Source organism: Prunus dulcis, chromosome 2, assembly GCF_902201215.1.
Source record: "Prunus dulcis chromosome 2, ALMONDv2, whole genome shotgun sequence".
In the NCBI taxonomy this organism is placed as follows: Eukaryota; Viridiplantae; Streptophyta; class Magnoliopsida; order Rosales; family Rosaceae; genus Prunus; species Prunus dulcis.
Genome location: NC_047651.1, coordinates 23,072,903 through 23,094,992, shown reverse-complemented (window position 1 = coordinate 23,094,992; position 22,090 = coordinate 23,072,903). Strand labels below are relative to the sequence as shown.

General features: G+C 38.4%; 6 protein-coding genes across 12 annotated transcripts; 4 read left to right on the top strand and 2 right to left on the bottom strand.

Moving 5' to 3' along the window:
- The first annotated feature begins 21 nt into the window (after window positions 1-21).
- On the top strand, window positions 22-7,916 carry LOC117617425 (bromodomain-containing protein 3-like). 3 transcript variants are annotated; one of them, XM_034346788.1, is made up of 11 exons: window positions 22-436; window positions 545-664; window positions 3,928-4,212; window positions 4,505-4,544; window positions 4,658-4,727; window positions 4,896-4,941; window positions 5,019-5,117; window positions 5,503-5,571; window positions 5,675-5,846; window positions 6,281-6,414; window positions 6,673-7,916. In XM_034346788.1, exons 3-11 carry the CDS (start codon window positions 4,009-4,011, stop codon window positions 7,705-7,707), a joined length of 1,869 nt encoding a protein of 622 aa, XP_034202679.1. In that variant the 5' UTR covers window positions 22-436; window positions 545-664; window positions 3,928-4,008; the 3' UTR covers window positions 7,708-7,916. The 3 variants fall into 3 exon arrangements, with proteins under 3 accessions (XP_034202679.1, XP_034202678.1, XP_034202680.1); XM_034346787.1 differs by having other exon boundaries at window positions 22-664; XM_034346789.1 differs by lacking the exons at window positions 22-436; window positions 545-664 and adding an exon at window positions 1,626-1,716.
- A 143-nt stretch (window positions 7,917-8,059) lies between these two features.
- On the top strand, window positions 8,060-10,098 carry LOC117617430. 3 transcript variants are annotated; one of them, XM_034346798.1, is made up of 5 exons: window positions 8,077-8,328; window positions 8,478-9,139; window positions 9,256-9,314; window positions 9,500-9,556; window positions 9,664-10,098. In XM_034346798.1, the coding sequence occupies exons 2-5, from the start codon at window positions 8,528-8,530 to the stop codon at window positions 9,845-9,847; spliced, it is 912 nt and encodes a 303-aa protein (XP_034202689.1). In that variant the 5' UTR covers window positions 8,077-8,328; window positions 8,478-8,527; the 3' UTR covers window positions 9,848-10,098. The 3 variants fall into 3 exon arrangements, 2 of the variants coding, with proteins under 2 accessions (XP_034202689.1, XP_034202688.1); XR_004584347.1 differs by having other exon boundaries at window positions 8,060-9,139; window positions 9,246-9,314; window positions 9,664-9,721; XM_034346797.1 differs by having other exon boundaries at window positions 8,078-9,139.
- Window positions 10,099-10,204: 106 nt separating this feature from the next.
- Window positions 10,205-11,873, top strand: LOC117617432 (actin cytoskeleton-regulatory complex protein pan1). The gene is made up of 2 exons (XM_034346800.1): window positions 10,205-10,858; window positions 11,103-11,873. The coding sequence occupies exons 1-2, from the start codon at window positions 10,402-10,404 to the stop codon at window positions 11,669-11,671; spliced, it is 1,026 nt and encodes a 341-aa protein (XP_034202691.1). The 5' UTR covers window positions 10,205-10,401; the 3' UTR covers window positions 11,672-11,873.
- Window positions 11,874-11,877: 4 nt separating this feature from the next.
- LOC117617427 (2-hydroxy-6-oxononadienedioate/2-hydroxy-6-oxononatrienedioate hydrolase 1) lies at window positions 11,878-14,724 on the bottom strand. 2 transcript variants are annotated; one of them, XM_034346791.1, is made up of 6 exons: window positions 14,428-14,724; window positions 13,707-14,178; window positions 13,218-13,557; window positions 12,848-12,935; window positions 12,630-12,761; window positions 11,878-12,403 (listed from the first exon to the last, which is right to left on the bottom strand). In XM_034346791.1, exons 1-6 carry the CDS (start codon window positions 14,642-14,644, stop codon window positions 12,189-12,191), a joined length of 1,464 nt encoding a protein of 487 aa, XP_034202682.1. In that variant the 5' UTR covers window positions 14,645-14,724; the 3' UTR covers window positions 11,878-12,188. The 2 variants fall into 2 exon arrangements, with proteins under 2 accessions (XP_034202682.1, XP_034202681.1); XM_034346790.1 differs by having other exon boundaries at window positions 12,630-12,750; window positions 12,837-12,935; window positions 14,428-14,721.
- A 35-nt stretch (window positions 14,725-14,759) lies between these two features.
- LOC117617431 (quinone oxidoreductase-like protein 2 homolog) lies at window positions 14,760-17,570 on the top strand. The gene is made up of 6 exons (XM_034346799.1): window positions 14,760-15,246; window positions 15,317-15,425; window positions 15,509-15,600; window positions 15,722-15,980; window positions 16,509-16,652; window positions 17,308-17,570. Exons 1-6 carry the CDS (start codon window positions 14,897-14,899, stop codon window positions 17,401-17,403), a joined length of 1,050 nt encoding a protein of 349 aa, XP_034202690.1. The 5' UTR covers window positions 14,760-14,896; the 3' UTR covers window positions 17,404-17,570.
- A 166-nt stretch (window positions 17,571-17,736) lies between these two features.
- On the bottom strand, window positions 17,737-21,069 carry LOC117617429 (autophagy-related protein 18c). Of its 2 annotated transcripts, none has more exons than XM_034346795.1 (6): window positions 20,850-21,069; window positions 20,631-20,690; window positions 19,207-20,026; window positions 18,713-18,971; window positions 18,358-18,481; window positions 17,737-18,079 (listed from the first exon to the last, which is right to left on the bottom strand). In XM_034346795.1, exons 3-6 carry the CDS (start codon window positions 19,960-19,962, stop codon window positions 17,986-17,988), a joined length of 1,233 nt encoding a protein of 410 aa, XP_034202686.1. In that variant the 5' UTR covers window positions 19,963-20,026; window positions 20,631-20,690; window positions 20,850-21,069; the 3' UTR covers window positions 17,737-17,985. The 2 variants fall into 2 exon arrangements, with proteins under 2 accessions (XP_034202686.1, XP_034202687.1); XM_034346796.1 differs by having other exon boundaries at window positions 20,631-20,682; window positions 20,850-20,969.
- Between the last annotated feature and the right edge of the window lie 1,021 nt (window positions 21,070-22,090).

The following is a 22,090-nucleotide window of genomic DNA, read 5'->3' as shown; positions in this document are numbered from 1 at the left end:
AAATAGGAGAATCTACACCGAAAAAGAAAAAAAGTGTAAATAAAAAAAGGGGAAAACTTGAAGGTACCAAATTTATGAGAAACATCACGTTAGACTGTTGAGAAGAGACCATTTGCAAACCGCGATTCTACATACGCTTCTCTCCATCTTCCTCCTTCAATATGTTTCCTGAAATCTACAGAGATGAAAGGTGTAGCAGCGGTTTAGCACCGTCCTCTTTTACTTCACAGATGAAAATGGCTTCAGAGTCAGACGCAGAAGGAGGAGGTCACAGTGACCCATCAAATTTGTGGACTTTTGGGGCCCTCAAGCCTCCCTCCAAACAAAGAAACACAGTAATTTCCCCAAAAAATCACTACTTGGGAGAAACTGCAAAGACTTTTATCAGTTAGTTATATGGGTCCAAGAATTCCGGGCTCGTCGTCAGTGAATCTTTGTAAGACAACCCCCGAATTCTTTTTTTGGTCCCTCTATCTCTCATGGGTTTATATTCACTTTTACCATAAACAAGTTTCTGCAAGTGCTCGACTTTTTATTGTTGCAGTGAAAGTTGATGATGATGCCAGAAATCTTCTTCAGCAAATGGGTTCCAAGGGTCGAAGGCTGTTGGCATTGTTTCAGAGTAACATAAATATATGTCCAATGGTTGAAGAAGCGGATACTGGTATGTCTGCTTCTGCATTTTATTGTTTTTGGACATAGCTCTGCCTCTGTCACTGCTTTTTCATTAAAAGGGTCATTATTGAAGTGTTGTTCTTTAAAAAAAAAAAAAAAAAAAAAACTGACTTACTTACTTAATCTTGAGCTTCATGAATTGTTTCTTATTGTTTGATTATAGTATATACCAAATGGACAAGCCTTATTAAAAATGAATTGCTAGTTCAAAGAATTGAGGCCAAGACATGACCACAAAAAATAGATATGTCATGAGCTAGGTGGTGGTATACCTGCATATGTGGAGAAAGTGCTGTGGTATAATCAAGAGCTTCTTAAAAACTGATAGTCTATTAGTTCTAAACTCTTGAGATTGAAATATTTTGGGAAATACACAGGAGTTGGTTGGCGGACATCAAGTGTTTCATTTACTAATTTACTCCAACAATGTTATAGAGGATGCCACATTATTCATACATCATATCTAAGCCAGAAATTTGTTTTTCTTTGAATTCTTTCATCAAGAGACTTACTTACTAGTTGCCATAATAGTGAAAATTTGCTTTATAAAGGCTTCGGCAAAATGAAGTCAGAAACACATATGGAAATGAGACGAAGTTATGATTTATAACTCCTTGTTTTATTTTTATTTTTACATTTTTATCAGAAAATAAAGCTCTTATTTATTTCAATCACTTTGGTTACCACAGTTCACAAAAGTAAATTTGAGTCTAAGTATTAAATTTTGGTTTTAACCATGCATTTTTACTTAACCATTAGTGTTTTGCCAGATGGGGCCAACGCCGCTCCATTTGTTCTCCAGAACACAATTTTCAGGCTAATCTCTTCATGCACTGGGAGGCCCGTCCTAGTCATTTTGTGCTCATGTCTAAGTAAATCCACCAAGATTACCTTAAATGGGTGAAATTTATTAAGTTACTTTATAAATGGCCTTCTTAGGGTTAATAGTGCTCTATTGGAGCATCAGTCGGGATTGACATTATCTAGGCGGAGGTCCTGTAAATGTTTTCACTGCTCGGTTGCTTGAAGGAGATGCAATTGGTAATGTTCTTTTGCTTTTCTTTTTTGAATGTGAGTCTTGCATTCTGCCTTCTGTCACTACTTGCACCGATCTTTACCAGTTTGGCCTTTTTTGATGGCCATGGGAGAAATCCAAGAAGAGAAATTGCAAATTTTGATTGCTCTTAGATAGCCTTTTTATGTTTTTGTATATTGAAAAACCATTTCTTGCTGCCATCATCAGAATAGAAAGGGATTGAAGGTTTACCCCTGATTAATCATTTTTAGTAGATCAGTTGCACGGATATCAGCTTTCAATCGAGGTAGGTTGGTGGTAGGCAAGTCCAACTAAAAAGGAAAAGTATTGCTAATAATAATAAAAAAATATAAGACTAAGAAAATATTTTTAGCCCTTTTCGAAGGAATATCAACTTCATTGATTTTTTATTCTTTTAATATCAAATGGTGCTTTTTCTCTTTATTTTATTTTCTCCTATCATTTAGTTGTGGTTGTCATCCATTTGTGATATTGATGTGTTAAGATTTGGTCACTTTGGGAAGCTTGTTGTGGTTGGTACAGAATTGATGGATTTGTACTAGACTTGGAACTAGTTCATTGATATCAATAATGTTATGAGTGATACAAAAAGAGGAATTGTGTTGATATCAGATCCTCAAGCACACTGGCTTGATATTATAGCTAAACCCAGAGTAATAATACATTGGCGTCTGATCCAACTATGTTGTGAGTGATAAAAAAGAGAGGAATTGTGTTGGTATCAGATCTTCAAGCACACTGGCTTGATATTATAGCTAAACCCAGAGTCATAATACATTTGGCGTCTGATCCAAGTCCCAACACCTGACTGCTTACTAGATTGTAAAGCAGTTGGTACCCAAGGGGAGAAGTCGAATTATGGAAGAAGGGAGAAATTGGATACTCTAATTTGGTTAGAAATTAGAATGTCCAAAGATTGTAGGGTTCGGTGGGGCCCCTTGTTTCAAATCCAAGTCCATGAAGTGGGATTGGAGGATTTCTGGGTATCAAAATAAGAATTGGTTAGAAATTTTTCTTGTAGAAAAAATAGTTCCAATGATTTAGCAATATTATGAAGAAATATGTAAAATAGGAACAAGAACATGTGCTTTGTACAAATATGTAGCCCATCATTCTGTATATTTTTCTTCATCTGTTAGCAATAATATGAAGAAATATACAAAATAGGAACAAGAACATGTGCTTTGTACAAATATGTAGCCCATCATTCTGTATATATTTTTCTTCATCTGTCCTTTTTTTGGAAAATTTGAAATATATGGTGGTGGTAGTGGTTGCTTTGCAATGATGTGCACTAATAAATGCATAAATAGGTTACATGTTGTTCTTTTAGTATATGTATTTTACTAGAATTGGAATAGAAAGTGGCCTAATATTCTATCTTCTTTTAGGAGATTGAATTACTAATAAGAAATTTAGCTGATGAAAGTTCACATAATTACTAATAAATTATTTTGCAGAGTAAGATGATAGGGTTTACTTTTTTGGTTCGTATTTATTGTGGAACTCACGTGTCTCAGTTGAGCGATACTTGAATTTGTATTTCTATCGCATTTTAAAATCTAAGATCAGGTGGCATCAGTTTAAAGAAAATTTTCAGATTTTTGCTTGGTGATTATAATGAAAATCAGTTCTTGAAAGATGTGATAGTATCCTATCTAAGAGAAGGCAAAGATAGAGAGTATGTAAGAGAATATGATTTTGCAGTGGATGAACGATGCACTTAAGTGGTCATGTGGCCCACTTATTAAAAGGTCCAGGGACATACTTTAGTTCTATGATTTTTTTTTTCTTTTCAATTTGGCTAAACAAAAGTGTCGTTTAAAACATTTTAGCATGAAATTAAAACAGGTTTTCAAAGAATTTAACTGAAATATGAAAATATTTTCCATTTCAGAAACAAAGGTTATTGCTGAGAAATGGTTATGTGAGATTTCACCCAATTTCTATTTCTCTTTACATTTCTGTATTGTTTGTCGCTTGATTTTTTAGTATGTACCAGTAACCCTTTACCCTTTTACTGAAACTAATACTATTTGTGGTGTCTCATGGCATTTCAGTTTCTTTTCTTTTTTTCTTTTTTTTCCTGTCACTTTTATTTTCCAAGATTACATATATTGTACATGAATATCTAATAGCTTTCCTGAACTTTCCATGTTTCATCGCTAATATTTATCACTTGATTTGTGGAACAGTAGGGGACATTCACTTGATTTATCACTTGATTTGTATCTCATAGAGGTGATTGTGGAAAATAACAAATAACAATAGCAATTATGTGGAGTGGTGAACGTAGAAGGAGTGCGCGAATACTTGAACTGGAAGCAAAAAAGACTCAGAATAAGGGCAAGGCGACATGTGATGCAGCCAGGGAAGTTGTTACTGAAGATTCCGACCTGACGCAGAGAAGAAAAAAGGTTAAGAGTACACCCGTCCAGGATCTGGTTGCAAATACAGTTGAGTATCAACTGAAAAAAGAGGTGTGTACTAAACAAGGCTGCGAAAACTGGAACAGTTATTGAACAGGAAGTGGAAATGTTGAACTGTTGCTTTGTCATGACAATTAATTGAATATTTTGAGTTTTTTATTTTTTATATCAAGCATAAATTCTTAGTAGTAAACTTTGGTAGGCACTCCACATTCTTTTTTCTACATACTTCATATATATTTGAGCTATTTTATTTGAATGAAAGGACAGGTATATTCATTATAATTTTGCACTGGTGTTACAATTTTTTTCTTTTTTCTTCTCCTTTTTGGCATAAATGAAGGCTGGTAATTCGAGCAACGAAGACCATTGTACAAATGACGGTGAGGGTGTTTCATTTTTTTTTTTCCTTTAAATTTTGAATTGAAATTTACTATATCTATGTTAGGATGGCAAGGACTCATTAATTCATTATTTCTTATCTTAAATCAAACAGTTTCCTTGTCATCTGGTACTGTGTTACCAGAAAGAAGGAAGCTGGAACTGCTGCTTGGTATATTGAAAAGGTAAACACTTGGTTATGACATTTTTCTACTTGCGTTTTTGTTGTTAGCCATGTTATAATTGACTGAAGTGAAGTTTTTTTGTTTTTCTCCTAGAAGCGATTGTGCTCTTCCTTATTGAATTTCACATCAAGGAAGTTAATGCCTTATTGTTTTTAACTTTAATTATAGGAGAGACTCACACAATCTATTTGCAGAGGCTGTAAATCCAGAAGAGGTTTGTCTACTGTATTTATGGTCTATCCAAATATGTATACCATTATAGTTGCTTATTTATAGTTCTTAATGTAAAAGGTTAAAGACTACTATGATATCATTAAAGAGCCAATGGATTTCAGCACGATTTCAGCAAAACTCAATGGACAAAGCTACAGAACATTTGAAGAATTCGAGGTTTGCTCCTAGACTCCATGGTTCTCTTCTTGTTTTTCCTTTAGGTAAAGCTGGGAAGAGAACTTGTTTTTGAGACTTCTGTATCTAATTCTCGAGACTTCTGTATCTAATACGCATCTCCCTTTTTATGTTTGGTGAAAATTTGAGTGTATATGCACGTTTGTTTTGACTTTTAAGCGGTTGGGTTGGTTCATTGGTTTCCTCACCAAATTTAGTTTTTGGCATGCTATTTTTTTTTAGTGAGGCATGCTAGTTTTATAGTTGTAGGAGTATGAAACAAACTGCTTTCCATCACATTTGTGATTGTAATATTTGGTAGATTAATGTTGATAGTTATATATAAAGCTATCCCTTTAGTTCTGATGATTATTTGGTTAACATACAGCATGATGTGTTTTTGGTATGGAACAACGCAATGCATTTCAACTTGTCAACAACCACCTATTATAGACAGGTAAGTCCATTAAGCACTGTTGTTATCATCAAGGTTGGCTGACTGTTTATGCTCTTGAAATCTGCATTTTCTCCTTATTATATTGAGATTTATGGTTTTTCAGGCTTGTGCTATAAGAGACCTAGCAGAGCGGTTGTTTGATGCTTTGAAAAATGACCCTGAGAACTTTGAAAGTAGCCATTCCATGACAAGACTGCGAACCAGTAAGAGGGCTAAGACTGAAGTGAACATTCGTAATAGTTCTCACAGGTCAACAAATGGGATGGCTTCAAAGGGTAGGTCTACGTCCAAACAAGAAACATAAGCATGCCCTATAAGTCCAACTTCAGAACTTACATTTTGCCAAAGTGATTACAAAGTAATAGAGAACTATAGAAATATAAAATATTGTTATATAATTGGTACACCCATACTAATACCTAACTTAATCGGATTGCTAAATCTTAACACAAATTCTCTACACAACGAAAAACCCTAAGAATTCATATAAAACTAACTATGCAAATATTTACTCGCTCGAGATTTTGACTTATCCAGTATTCTGCATGATCTTGTAATTGAAGACATTAATGCACGTGAGTCAAGTGCCTGTCTGAGTTTTACAGTTTTGGTTATTGTAGGCTAATAACCTCCTTACCAGATCACTGAGAGTGCCTTTTAGCATTCAATATAGTTGAACTCATTCTCTTTTCATTTCTCCCATAAACAGGCTGTAGAGGTGAAAGAAGTTCTGAGCATTCTGAAGTAGATCAACATGAAACCTACAGGCCTCTGAATACACTCCCCACTGCGAATGAGTCAATCGAGTCTACAGTCTATTGCAGCTCAAAACAACTTGTGCAGGTGAGTAATGTCTGTGTGCAGTGCAGTGGAGCATCTGCTCATGGGTGTATCTTAAGTAGTTGTCCCAAACTGATATAAAAAAGAAAAATTGTCTCAAAGAAAAATACATGTATACATTCATGTAAGCTGAACCTTTATGCAACAGCAACCAATCCAAAGGCCTGTAATAGAAAAGAGGACCGAGCTTTAAGGTCTTATTTATTTGTGTAGTCCGAGTTGTATGTACTTGCATATTGATTACTTTTCCTGGCTTTGTAGACTAAGCAGAATAGTATTGGATACCAAGAAAGCTTGATGCAGTTTGTTGGGCCAACAGCTCAAATGGTTGCTGAGCACAATTCCACAAAAGGTGCTGAAGATCTTAATCCTCACAATGCAACTTCCAACTCTCGGTGCCGAGCTCCATGTCAAATTCTTAATGTTGCATCATCTCAAATGGTTGGGCCAACAGCTCAAATGGTTGCCGAGCACAATTCGGGAAAAGGGGCTGAAGATCTTAATCCTCATAATGTGACTTCAAACTTTCAGCATCGAGCTCTAGGTCAAATGCTTAACATGGCATCACCTCAAATGGTTGGGCCAACAGCTCAAATGGTTTCTGAGAAGAATTCAGACTTGATTTGGCAGCAGTTCAAAAACATTACCGATCTTCAAACTGAAGATCTTAATCCTGATAATGCAACTTCAAACTTCCAGTGTCGAGCTTTAGGCCAAATTCCTAATGTGGCATCAATTATTTCTTACCCCACCAATCCCTTATCTGGGAGTTCCTCCTCTATGAACTCCTTATTTGGAGATGGTAAAGGCAAGAATGTGTTGATAGCTGATGTGCATGCCTCCGATCTACGGGGGGAAATTGAGAAGATTCATGGTCCATGGCCATTTTGGTCTGCAGCGCGGCTTCCCCAGTTTGTTTCTGGACCAAGTCAGAGTCCAGCCCTGGGCCCAAGTTATCTTGGAGGTGGAGCACATCAGTTTCAACCAGTGGCTGGGAGAGGAAGCACACACTATGGAATCAATGTCGAGCAGGCAAGTCAAGGTTTGAATTTGTTTAGGCCAACAGAGTTAGGGCCACAGCAACCTTTCTTCAACAAGCTATTTGAGCAGCAGAGTCAGAATACGTCAACCTCTGGAACCAGCAGAAGTGCTATAGAGTTATCAGACATAGATGAATGGTTAAGTGTTGGTCGTCGTCGAGATGGATCATCAAACACCCGAGCTCCTCCAGCAAGCTCTCAGGAGCAAGCTGCCACTGCGGGAACCGATTACTTCCCATGGACTCTTCGCCTCTGAGGCAGGCTTTATGGGTACTTTACCTGAATAAACATGTTTTCCGTAGTATCATATGTTTCTTTCCTCAGAACATGAGACCTTATTGCTATCCTTTGCTTTTATAAACTAATGGTGTGATGAAGTTGCTTTTGTTTTTGGTTTTTCCTATAAAATCCATGCCCTGCTGCTTCCAATTGTGAACTTTTGATTGATAATATTGTCTTGACTGAGGAGAGTAGCTTTTATTCATATTCATAACCATACACATTGGTTCACAATCTCACTATAAAAATTTGTATGGAGATTGGGGTTTTCCATGTCTTCTTGTTCAAGTCTTTTGAAAAATTGAACCTTTTAGTTTGATGGCAGAATAGCAGAATCCGGGTCGGTTTAGTCGGGTACGGGTTTAGACTGAAGCATCAAATCTCTTTCAGGTTTTTTCTGTAAAAAAATTTCTTTACGGAGCGCGCTGGGCCGCGGGAAAGGTCTAAGAAGAGGATGAACGAAGATCGAACCGTACAAGTGGCAGCAATCTAAATGTTTAGCTAAACTACTGTCGTCTAGCGCAAAAGGACCAATTGGCAATTTGCTAATAGTTTCGAAAAAGACAACAGACAGACCTTGGGGTGAATTCGTGAATAGGTAAAATAGATAGTGGCGTTTTCACCCTTATTATATCATGAAAACAGTAAGGGCATTTTTGACTTTTCGGATTTCATTTGGATTTTGCAAACCATCCTGCAAGTTTATGAGTTCAGGAACACACTCAACAACATTATCTTCCATTCCAGAGGACGAACGATTCACAAAAAATTGCAGAGAGAGAAAGAAAGACAAAGAAATGGAGATTAGTGCAGCTGCAGCTACATCAGCAGCAGCCGCTATGCCCATGCATATAGTAGAGGGTCACACGACCAAGAAAACCATGGAGCTAAAATGGGTGAGCAGAAGAAGCAGAGGCGGCAAAATCCAAATGGAAAAAACCATGAAAATGCCATCAGAATCGAAACCAAAAGCACCAGAAACCCTGCAAGCCCTGGTCCCAGTTTTTATATCCACAAACCCATCCCACGTGAACCCAGATGACCTCAGTGACCTCTTCATCGCGTGCAACCTCTCATGCCACCGTTTCCCCAATTACGTGGACGCCGGCGGTGGCCGCTGCGTCGTTGAAGCTGTGGACTTGCACAAGTTGCGCGTCGCTCTCTCCCACAGTTCAGTCTTGGTCTCAGTCTTCTGCAAGCCAAATGACGTGATTGGTTGCTCTTCATCATCTTCATCATTTTTGAAGGAAAAGCAGCAGCAGCAGCAGCAGAAGAAGAAGAAGATAGTGGGTTTTGGAGAGTTGTTGCAGAATGTGGTGATGCCTGTTACCCCGTTGAACAGTCAATTGGTTGGCTTTGGGCGTGCAGTTTCTGATCTTGGACTCACTGCCTCCATCTACGATGTCATGGTATATATCAATCAAATCAAATTGGTTTTGTGATTAATCTTCTTCTGAGTTTAATTTCCAAGAGAAAGTGTTGAACTTGGGAAGTATTGATATAGATATGCTTCAGTGTCTTCTAGGTGCTTCCTTCTTTGCGGGGAATGGGAATTGGCAGGATGATAGTTAAAAGAATCATAAGGTTCACTATTCTTTCTTTATTTTTCTCTCTCAAGTTTTTTGCTTTACTGTTGCTTTTTCTGAATTATAGGACTTGTAACATTGAGTAGCTAGTAGCTTGTTTGAACTCTAGGGATTGTATGTAACATCCTGAAATAAAGATGCCCTTTTTGTGGTGTTTTAAAAGTATTTCAATACTTGGTGCAGAATGCTCACAAGTAGAGACATCTATGACATAGCAGCCCTTTGCTCAGAGAATGAGAGGTAACTAATCATACCAATCTGACTCAATGCTTTGCCGAACAAAGTTTCCCCCTTACAATGTGATTGTGATTGTGAGGATAAATATCTGCTGTAAATCTTAATTTCAGGTCATTCTTCAAAGTGTGCGGTTTTGGGGATGACATTTTAGGCTCCACTGCAATGATGTATACGAGGAGTAGCGTTTCAACTAATCCTCAAGACAACCAGATTGTTAAACGTGCCGGTCGAAAGCTATTGTTAGTTCCACCACTTTCGAAGACCTTGCCATATTCCAAGACCATGAAATCATGAAGTTGAGCCGCTGTTTTTAACTTGGCTGAAGCACCAAGATGAGAAGATTTTTGTGTGCTCGGTTGGTTGTCGCCATTTTGGCTTGAAGATGTTGCATAATCAAATTGTAACAAAAGAGCCAAAATGGGCTTTCTTTTTCTTTTTCCTGGAGGGAGGAGGCTAGTTTACTTGTAATCTGGTAATTTGATTGTTAGACCCTACCCACCCTTCCATGGGTTAAAAGTCAAGATCATGTAAACTATTGTAAAGTAGTTTCACTGTTAACACATGACCATTTTAGTCATATTCCCTACAGTATCTCCTGTACGTTTTCTATTTATTAATTACAGATTCCTGCCCATCTGTGATGCACTTTTGCTGGGGAAAAGAAGTTTGACAAAAGGGGTTGCCCCATAATGCTGCTCGGGTATAAAAATTATCTCACCACCAAAGTAAAGTAGCCATCAAGATAATGCAAAACAGCTTCCCTTCTTGTTCTTCATATAAACTTTATCCTAAGACAACCTTGCACAAGAAAGTTCTCTCCATTTCTCTCTTTCTTCAATTTGCCTGGTATGGGGAAACTCTGGGTTGAAGTGTGCCTGATATCTGCCAGGGGCCTCCGGCGTTCGTCTTCCTTATGGAAGCTCCAATGGTATGCCGTTGGGTGGACTAACCCGAATAACAAATACTGCACCAAGATTGATGCATCTGGAAATGCAAATCCAGTATGGAAAACCAAGTTTGCTACCTTGGTTGAGGACTCAGAGTCGAACTTGAAGGATCTGGCGCTGCACATTGAAGTGTACAGCAGAGAGCCTATATTCCTCAGAGAGAGGCTTCAGGGTACAGCAACTATTGTCTTGAGAGAGTTTCTGGCTAAGCATAACAAGAATTCTGAGGCTTCAAGACAAGGAGCTGAAGAAGTTGGGAGCTATCAATTGCGGAAGAAGAACTCCAACAAGCCTCAAGGATTCGTCGATGTTTCAATACGTATATCTGAGGACATGGAAGCTCGAAGCTCATACACAGGTATTCATAATTCATGGGGGTGTTCTTCAGAAGCTCTGAAAGATCCAATTTTTTTTATGCAACTCCTTTTTTTTTTTTTTTTTTTTTTTCCAGTTTAAGTTTCTTGTATAAATTCAGTCCCTCATATATGCGTTTCATGGTTGAAGTTTGATGGCAACATGATCCTTGACATATAGTTTGGATCACAGTCTAACTCTTTCGATGGAATTGATGTGATTATTGACTAATAACTCTGTTTTTGCAGGCAGTGAGGGAGGACCTACGGATCTCAGCAATACCATCACCTTGGCTATTGGAGATGGGTCTGCACCAACATTTCAACCTCTAGCGCCACACCGAAGGCCAGAAAGTCAGCTCAGTATCAATTCTCCATATGCACAACCAAGGCCTTCCCCTACAAACTATTCCAACCCATATGCAGTTGGACCAAGCCACCCACCATCAGGGGGACCAAGTTATCCACCAGCCAGCGGACCAAGTTACCGGCCATCCAGCGGACCAAGCTACCCGCCAGCAAGTGGACCAAGCTATGAGCCGCCCAAAACTCCGCCACCACCTCCCCCACCTTCTAATGTTGGGTACATACCCACTTTTATCCCAAGAACAGATAGAATGTCGGATACCTATGTTAATATGCCATCATCTGGAGCACCGCCTGGTCGTAGAGGGGCACCGGGTTTTGGAATGGGAATGGGTGCTGGAGCGCTGGCGGCCGGTGCTGTGATCTTCGGTGATGACTTTATGTCAGGATTTGATGTGCCTTCGGGATTACAAGATGCTAGTCTCACCATATCAACTGATCCTCCTTTTTAACCAAGTTTGTAATTAGCATCGGTAATTATATTGTATCAAATTAATGCAGTATAAAAGTCCACTACTTAAACTTGGTTGTCCCATTAATGCAGCTAAACTCCTTTCTCAGATAATGATCTTAGTAAAGAACAAGAATGTGCATAGGGTTTTGCTCCATTACATATAATATCAAATGACAAGACTATTGGTCGCTTATTGCACAGATCAAAAGGAAAATTGCAGTTTTACTAATCTCATTACTTGTCTATCAAGAGACAACAATTGACACACTCAAATCACTGGTATTACAACTACTGAATGTCCAACTGACTGAGTGAAGCAGAAATATTAACATGGAGGGTATTACACCTGCTATATTATATACTTCGATTTATGGGTATTTCCCATTTCCTGGCCAGACTATTTTCCGACGTCCCAAATTCTTCAGATATAGACTGACAACATTCTTAAGTTAGTTTCCCTGATCGAGCCAGCCAATTTTCCCCTTGACATAGTAGCGGGATATAGGAGACAAACTTCACACTACAACTTGTAGATGTTGCTCCTCAGAATCTTCCAAAGCTCTGTACAGAAATTTCTTCACTATTGAAACAAACTCATCAACTTTCTCTTCGTGTGGCAAGTGCCCACAATGCTTTATAACTTCAAGGCAAGATCCAGGTATGGCTCGTGAAAGTCTCTCAGCATTCCACGAGGGGACAATTCGGTCATTATCACCCGTAACAATCAAGACTGGGATTCAAAGAGAGAATGACTAGAATTAACATTACATGTTTCTTCTTCAACATGAATTACAAGGCATCTCGGACACTAGGGAAAAGAAAAACTACTTTTCTGGTCTAAGGGGACTTTCTTTTTAGTTGTTTAAGTCTCTTTCCTTCCACTTGACATATTTTTCAATACATGCTTCAACCCATTTTAACACTAGGTGGGAAATTTATAGGGTTATAACTGTTACCAGGACATGAGATTTCATGAAGTCTTTTTGCCAGTGGTGGCTTTGATTCAGATGATGTGTCTGTAAGCATGGCTGCTGTGTACTCCACAAGTGCCTTGTCCCAACCCTTAACCCTCAATGGCTGCATGTGAACTAACATCCAGGTGAGCACTATGCTCCCCCAAAATCAAAAGCAAAAGAGAAGACAAAACTATTAAAGATAATAACCTTTGTATAACCTTGTATGACATGTTCAGTGACTTGATTCGCGTCATACCATGCATTCCTAACAGCAGTGACACCAAATTTATCAATAACCATCCTCACCTGAGAATCATGTGGTAAGTCACTGTCAGATGTAGCACAAGTATCTTTAAAGAGGGCCAGAAAAATATCACAAAGAAAAACAATAATATGCAAGAAAAAAGAATATCAGTTATACAACCCTTATACTGGACTAATCAGAATATTTGAACAAGATGTTTTCAACATAGTCTTAGCCATTTGATATTTTTCTTTGGTTGGCTGGAACACTCGATCAATTTCACAGTATCTGGAAAAATCAAACTGAATGCAGTTTGAAATTGAGTCAAAAGAGAAATTCCTTACTAGCATTACAGCAAAGGCAGAGCGTAGAACAGCTGACAAGAATTTCTTATACAGAGAGCTAAACATGCCTACCATCCCCTTCACCACTAACATTATTGCCTGTGAAATAAATTTGGCAAACTTGGACAACATCCTGAAAAGCTGGATAAATGGATTCCCTAGATTTATTGAATTTGAGCTATCTTCTTCAGTCTGGTTATCTTCTCCTGATTGAGATCCCTTGACACCCTTTTTAATAGTACGTGGGGCAAAAATTGCTGGGGCAACAAGGATCATAGCAGCAACACGTTCTGGAGCTTTATAATATGCATCAACTGCTACAAGACAGCCAGCTGAATGCCTAATTTAAAAATTAAAATACTTATGAGATGATCACAATGATTGTGAAATTTTATTCTTTCTCCTAAAAGAATTTATATATAGCCAAAAGGTACAAAATGATACTTAATCTCAATAGCAGTACCAAAAGATAATGATTTGAGTACATACCCCACTAGAATTGCCTTCTCGGCTGCTAGAAAATCAATGAAGTATAAGGTAGCAAGCACTGCAAATGCCATGGAATATGGATTTATAGGTCCTGGTTCCCCATTTCCAGATGATGAATGCCCAAAAAGGTTTACCCTTGATGTCAACCCAAAGGCTGGTCTATCAAAGGCAACAACTTTGGAACCAATGACCTCTGCTAACGGTTTCATAACTCGATTCCACGAGAAAACTGAGGCACCAAAACCATGTAATAAAATCATAGGAAGACCAACCTTCTTAGTCTGGCTAGAGAGGGCCTCAGCCTCATGTGCCTGTGATTGTGCATCATACACCTTGTGGTGTATCTCCACTCCTCTGAACTCACAAAAACAACTATCCGGGTCAGCTAAAAATTTAGGATCCACTAATTCATCTTGATCAATGCCAGCTATCCCCTTCTTTCTCTGCTTTGTTTGCACATCCAGCAATTGCTCTGGTGGAGATTTAAAGTCAGAGCGCAAACACACAAACACACACACACACACGCGCGCACACACACGCACACACAAGATATACTAACAAGTAACAAGAAAGACAACCCCGTAGTACATTTAAAATACCAACTGATTGGTTTGGTTAATTAAAAACATAAAACAAAGCAGGAATGAAGAATTTGATGAAGAAAAAGCATGTTACATGCGTGAAGAAGAGCAGAAATGCATAAAGATCAAAATTTAGATACCAGAACCAGCGTATTGGGCACCGGAGCCACTGAGTGAAGAAGCAGAAGCGACTGGGAAACATTTAAGACTGGTGGGACATTTGGTATCTGAACCAAATCTTGAAGGAAAGCTTAAGCTGATGTTGTTGCCGCCATGAAAGCTTGAAACTTTGCTACAATTCTTAAGCAAGACCAAGTCCGGGCACACCCCAACCCAAACCCCTGCTCTGCTCCCCATATGGATTTTGGCGCCTTCGATCTCAACCCCCTCGCCTGAATTTTAAGCACATGGATAAAACTGCTATTTAAAATAAAATATATAACAAGTAATAAAAGAAAGAAACTTTCATTTTTCTGTTTTCCTTCAGGAAGGAAAACGACGACGTACTTGCATTATTAACGCAGAAACAAGGAAAGTCAGTTAAAATTTCCCACAATTTGATCTTTTTAATATAAGAAGATTGAAACCAAATTCCCGAGGAGAAAGACAATGGAGGCTCTGGTTTGCAGAAAATTGGGAGACCCAACAGCACCCATTTCAGGAGGAGGAGCAGAGAAAGCAATAGTGGTGGAGAAGAATCATCCAATTCCTGAATTGGTGTCTCCCACATCGGTGAGGGTGAGGGTGAAAGCTACGAGCTTGAACTACGCCAATTATCTACAGATATTGGGCAAGTACCAAGAGAAGCCACCCCTCCCTTTCATCCCTGGCTCTGACTATTCCGGCGTCGTCGACGCCGTGGGACCTTCGGTCTCCAAGTTCAAAGTCGGCGACCCTGTTTGCTCTTTTGCCGCCCTCGGCTCCTTTGCCCAATTCATCGTCGCCGACCAGACCGAGCTGTGAGTTCAGCTACCCCATCTCTCTCTCCCTCTCTCTTGTTTATTGATGTGGGAATGTTGATGATTGAAGGTTTGGAGTGCCAGAGGGGTGTGATCTGGTAGCTGCTGCTGCACTGCCTGTTGCATTTGGGACATCACACGTGGCTCTCGTTCACCGGGCCAATTTGACCTCCGGCCAAGTACTTATATTTATGATGATCTTCATTTGTATTTGTTTCTGTCTGTATTTGTTTTGTGTATGAGTTTTTGTGTTTATTTGTAGGTATTGCTGGTTCTTGGTGCAGCTGGAGGTGTTGGTCTTGCAGCTGTACAGATTGGCAAGGTTGTTGGAGCCATTGTTATTGCTGTTGCTAGGTACTTCAACTTATTTCATCCCCTCATTGTTTTTGTTTTGTGGGAATTGGGATTGCTGTTTGCTTTCAATTTGATGCATTTACAAATGGAGTTTGTGTTATTTGGGTGCTGAAATCTCCAGGGGAGCTGAGAAGGTGCAGTATTTGAAGTCATTGGGTGTTGATCATGTCGTGGACTCGAGCACTCAGAATCTTATCCAAAGTGTCAAGGACTTCTTGAAAACCAGAAAGCTTAAAGGGGTTGACGTTTTGTATGATCCAGTTGGAGGCAAGCTTACTAAAGAGGCCATGAAGGTTTTGAGTTGGGGGGCCAACATTTTGGTCATAGGCTTTGCCAGTGGAGAGATCCCTGTTATCCCTGCAAATATTGCCCTTGTTAAGGTAGTGTTTGTTTCCCTCCAGCCCCAAAATGTTGCATTTGTTGGCTCAAATGATCAAAGCCTGCTAAGGATTGAAATGCTTACTGAGAATTATAGAAGTCATTTGGAAATGATCAATTGATAGTTTTTACTTGTTTTTTTCAAAGTTTGAAGAAAAAGTTGTGATTTAGAACCAAGTTGAAGGTTGAACGGTAACATGCACCAATTCTCAGTTAACTGACTAGTCTGGCTGCTTCAACCACATAGCCTGTGGCATCTGTATATGAAGCCATCCTTACTTGAAATATATGAGAGTGATATTGGAGAAGGCTTTAATAAAAACAGTGTGTACGAAATCTCTGTATCTGAATTTGTCTCCTTACTAGTCAATAGTCAGTGTATTTGTATATTTTAAAACAAAGGATCCACTTCCCCGAAGACCAAGTTAGTGTTGTATTGTGTTTATTACATGGGCATGAAATATATTGTTTGTTCCTGATTTTTCGGTTCCAAACTGTTGCCCTTCTACTTATGTATTACTTTGTACCAGAACTGGACAGTGCATGGACTTTACTGGGGTAGCTACAGAATTCATCGACCAGCTGTTCTTGAAGATTCACTCAAGGAGCTACTATCCTGGGTGGCAAGAGGCTTGATCACCATCCGCATCTCTCATACTTATCGCCTGCCAGAGGTTAGGGACTTCCTTACACTCTTTTTTAACCCCTTTACATAGGTACAATCTTAGATTGATCACAGTTCCAGGCGTCGGCTTGAAAATGAAAGTGCTAGCTCTCCCTTTTTCTACCCTGGTCATTCCTTCTTCTTCTTCAATGAGAATAGGCTTAGGCTCTGTACAGCCATTTTAGTTTTTTTTTTGGCACGAATCTTGTTAAGCATTAGAAAAATTCCGGTCTTAAGCAGCCAAGGACGGGGTCGAACCGTCATTCCAGGATTTGCAGTCCAATACATTTCCATTATGTTACCTAGCCAAACCCGCCACCTTATCCCTGATGGGCACAAAACTTTATGCAATGAAAGTCAAGTTGTGGACTAAACCAGGGGGTAGGACTAGTTCTTTCACCCGAACAAATTAGAAGAGACAAGGGTTTGGATGGGTTGGAAGAAGGTATGAAACTTTAGAGTAGGTTCTCAGAAGCCCTAGTTGGACAAAGTATATTACTCATCATATGTTGAACCATATTTTAGTATATTTATTCAAGGAACTTGGTCAAATATTGGTTGTGTGATTAAGATTCATGCTCATTGTGCGTGATTGCTGCTTTTATTTCAAGTTATTGTGAAACATTGATTATCTGAGCTGCTACCAATTGCCTTGTAAATGACAGGCCAATCTTGCGTTTTCTGCCATCAAAGATAGGAAAGCCATTGGAAAAGTGATGCTTGTTCTTGATGACCAGACAAGTGTAAAATCAAAGCTTTAACTTGATCAGAGTTCAGCTTGGATGGGCGGGCCTTGTAATCGTCGGCACTTCAAATCCATAAACTGCCCCTTTTCATATCTTGTGACAAACACATGGTTTCCTATTTGATTGCTGATGATACAAATAAATAAATAAGATAAAATGGTTTGGGTTCATGGTACCAGTTATGAAACCTGAGTTGTTACTGATTCTGAAAAATTATCCAAAACACCGACAATTTTGCTTCTTTTGTGGATGAGCTAATTATATAACAAAGGGCAATCCAACTTCATTTAGGAATGACCAAGCTCAAGATTGTTTCAGAGTTCAGAGTCTAACCAGTTTATACTTGGGTTTATCAGCTTCTTTGCTGAAAAAGTTACTAAAAGATAGTATATATCAGGCAAATTAGGGGGAAGAGTTTCATACACATTGACATTTAGCATTATAACAAGTACTATAATTGGCTTTATTTTACCAGATATTGGGTAAGAAGGAACAACACAACACTTCCAAATATTTACATCCAACAGATATTCAGAAATTGCCAATATGTACACCGGATGAAAGAATGGATAGCTCCAGGAATTATTCGAACAAACTCTATCTTGGCCTACTGTCAGTTTTCAGAAACCGTACGTATTCCTGCTGCAACATCTCACCTCCATGAACTGGATCAAAACTGCACCTGTAGAAACTGATAAATCAGAGAGAGAAGAAAATCAGCGAGCAGGGTAAGGCGGGAGACAAAAAATTGGTCCAACTATTTAAAAAAGCATCGAACTAACTAATGTTGTATATCATTCTCATTCAGGTCTTTGGCTCAGGGTTAGATTCTTCATTTAAAGTCATTTGGAGTTAAAGCCATCCATGAATCCAGATATAACATCGAGGAATATTTACTTGACCATAGTTCCAAAACTTTTAGGCAAGTGACCATAAACACACGCGCACTCGTACAAACAGAGACAATACCTCCCATCCAAGCCAACAATGATGACTGTGTTCTGTGAACCAAATGCGGTAATGAATTGAGTGTCTTCTGGCAAGTGGAACTGAGCAAATGACCATTCTGAGCTAAAATATTTAGGTAAAACCCCTGCAAAATTGTTCATAAGGATTAGATATTTTTAGAAGAAAACGCTTAAAGAAGCATTCAAGGGAAAAAATTGCAAAAGAACTCCAAACCGAAGTTCAGAAACATGAGTTAATTTTAGAGAAGTAAACATGTATGCCCCTCAAACACTTAGAGCAGAGATCAAAGTATCCAAGCAGATGACTCATAGTAACTCCAAAGTCTTGAAAATTATCTTTTGGCACATTGCCTTACCTCTCATGAAAGACAATGATGAACTAGAATTAGCACCAGTGTTTTGAGAAATAAGAGGATCTAGGGCATTTGACGAATTCTGCTGAAACATTGCTGGCCCTTGAGCAGAATTTGAATGGGCAGACAAATCCTCCCCAAATACTCTAACTCTGAGGCTGAATATATGGACAGTACCTTTGTCACTCGATGCTGCCAACCACTGGACGTTCGGAGAGAGAGCAATACTGTAAATTTCTGCTCTGTCCACTCCTCTGCGTACCTACATGGAGGCAAGAGATAAAATATATGCAGTGTTTTCCTTCAGAAAGACACTTACTAGTAGGCGCCACTTCTCCCATGCATAAAAGAATATATATTTATACTAGAAAATTATGGCTAAATACAAATAACCTTTGTTCTATTCAGTACTTCACAGCATGTTACTGTAAGTACTGAATCCCCAACCATTCATCATAAACTTGAAGAACAATAATATTCAGAGTGCAATATGCTACCTCTTGTAAGCGAGTCCCATCCATTGTGTTGAAGATTCTTATCAAAGTACCCTTTGTACTAGCAGTAGCAAGAAGCAGTCCATCCATTGTTAACGTGAAGCATGCAATATGAGAATCATGAGCATTTATTAACTTTGTCATGTTCAGCCCAAAATGTTCAATCCGAACTTGTCCTCGTTGAAGGCCTGGGCAAGCCAGCACAGATGTATTTGGATGATGTGAAAGGCAGCACAATCCCCTAGGATTTGCTACAGTCTCAATCTGATGCAGCAGCTTCAGATCCATAAAGTTGTAAACGTATATCTTGTGCTCAAGAACAACAACTATGCGATCACGCCTTAATCTTACTGAACGAACCTCAGACCTGAATGAAAATTCACCAATACATCGGCTCTGATGATCATCCCAAATCATAACCTTGTTAGGTGGATATTGGGAATTGTCTCCACTTCCAACAAGTACGAGAATGTTGCATCGAAACAGCATCTCCACAATTTTGAATCCCCCACTTTTCAAATCACGTCTAAAAGTTTCCTTGAAAGGCTCGCAGTTAAAGATACGAAAACCGTTGCTTGTGCCTGCAGAAAAGCAACCATAGTCCTGATTCCAGGATACAGAGAGTAACTCTGTTTCACCGTCATTGATGTCTGGTTCAAGCTGGCTAAAAGAGCCAGACGCCCCAGCATCTGGCGATTCATATGTGCCAAGCCTTGCGGGCGAATGTATTCCTCGAGATGTTGAAACTGTTGAACTCATGAGGGAAGCAGGCACACTTCTAAACAATCGCCACAATCAATAATCGTGATAAACGATAGATAGCCTGCACATACAAAGATGAATAAAGATTAATTCTGCCATTGCCAACACCAAATTCCACATACAATGCTTCAAATAGAAGAAAAGAGTTGACATCGGATGCTAAAGCTGTGAAGGGAGGGGAACAATTGCTCATAAGGAGCAAAACACAACAAGTTCTCAAATACAAAAGGGACCAGATCCAAAGAATCCAGAAACATAAGAATGATTGTTCTGCGGGGAAGTATGAAGTTAACAACATCATCAAACTGAAAGCCTCTAAGGAAGCTAAGAAGGGATGAATCAGATCAAATGCTAAATCAATATAAACAATAAGTTTCTAGAAAAAGCAAAAACTTGTAGAATGCTATATCAATTATCAACCTTGTGAAGAAACCCACAACGCCCCTCCTATTTTTCAGAGCAAATCTCCAATTCCCATTACCAAATTCACCAAATTTTATTCATAACTTAGGAAATCTCCATTAGAATAAGCACATTTCCCATAGAATTGTCGTCAACAATCAAGCAATCACAAGACTACGGGCTAATAAATATCGACCACCAGAATGACAAACAGAAATCATATACGAAAAATGAAAAACCATTGCAAATTTTTCCGAACTTACACTTTCAGCAGCCTTTCACAATGATCACCGGAAGTTCAAATCCTTCGTACAGCTGCAAATCTTCCATTGGAAGAAAAAAATAAAAACAAATAAGAAAGTAATTATATAAAAGGAAGAAAGAGAAAAATAGGGGACTGGCATAGCATGAAACCAACGGAATGGAATGGAATCGAAATTGCATTCAGAGCGAGAGTCAATTGCTGAATTTCGATGACTGACCTTCTCTGATCTGAGACAGACGGGCCATAGCAGCCGAGAAAATGACAACGATACATCTGCGTTTCTTCTTTTTTTAAATTTCTCTTATTTTTCTTCCCCTCTTTTTTGTGTCGTGTGCCCTAGTCTACGTAGACGATATTGCCACGCCAAAGTATCATTAATTTAATTAAGAATTAACTAATATTAGTTGAACACTTGCAATCACTAATGATGATGATTTAGAAGATTATTACTTGATCCTATCCAAAAGGAGCAGAGATTACATGTCGCCAAACTTTAGCCCTTGTAATGCTTAAAGAGCATTTTCTTCGTACAACTTTTAGAAACAATTTGAAGTTGCATTTACAAGGTAATACAATTTGTTGGATGTGATATTTTATTTTCTTAATCATATATAAATGTTACTAGATAATTATTTTACATCATTTTTGCTTTGTATATAGTTATATGTAAACTTGTGAACAAATAAGTTTCTATTGAGGAGCGATAATATATTGAACTTACACACACTACACGATGTTAAGAATCAAACTCATGACATTTCCGGAAGAAGTAATTGCTCCAAACCACTACACTAATAAATACTAATAGATTCTTTGTATACAGAACTTGGATTTTAGTTTTAAAAAAATTGTTGCTATTTAGTAGGAATGAGGTCAGTTGTCGTCTAGATAACATATAATGGGGCTCATCATTATTTTCTAAATTTCTTTTATTACAAATGAGACCTAAAAGAGAGAGTTTTCAACCATAGCGTTGATGATGGGAACAAATGTTAAGTACAATAAGCCTCTCGAAACTCCAATTTTGTAGTAAAAAATACTCCCCCTTTTGATTTTAATTTTATTATATATAATTAAAACACTACTTAAAATTTAACCCTTTTAATGATATTGTGTTTTTCACTAGAAAAATGAAACCGTGTAAAGCTCATATTAGAAGTTTCTTTTTTTTTGGTAAATCATATTAGAAGTTCTAAGTAATCCCAAAAGAAGTATAGGATTCTTAAAAGGTTTAAGTAAGGGAGCTGATTTTTCCACTCATCTTTTATCCACTTACACTCCCTTTGTTAGAAATTGTATGTTCCCACAAGAACACAAAAAGAAGTGTAAGTGGACAAAAAAGAAGTGGAAAAATCATCACTCTTAAGTAATCCCAAAAGAATTTTCAATAGTTCCTTCTTATTAAATAATGCCTTGTACCCGGAATAGAGCATATTTGCTCTAGCTAACTTGACTAAC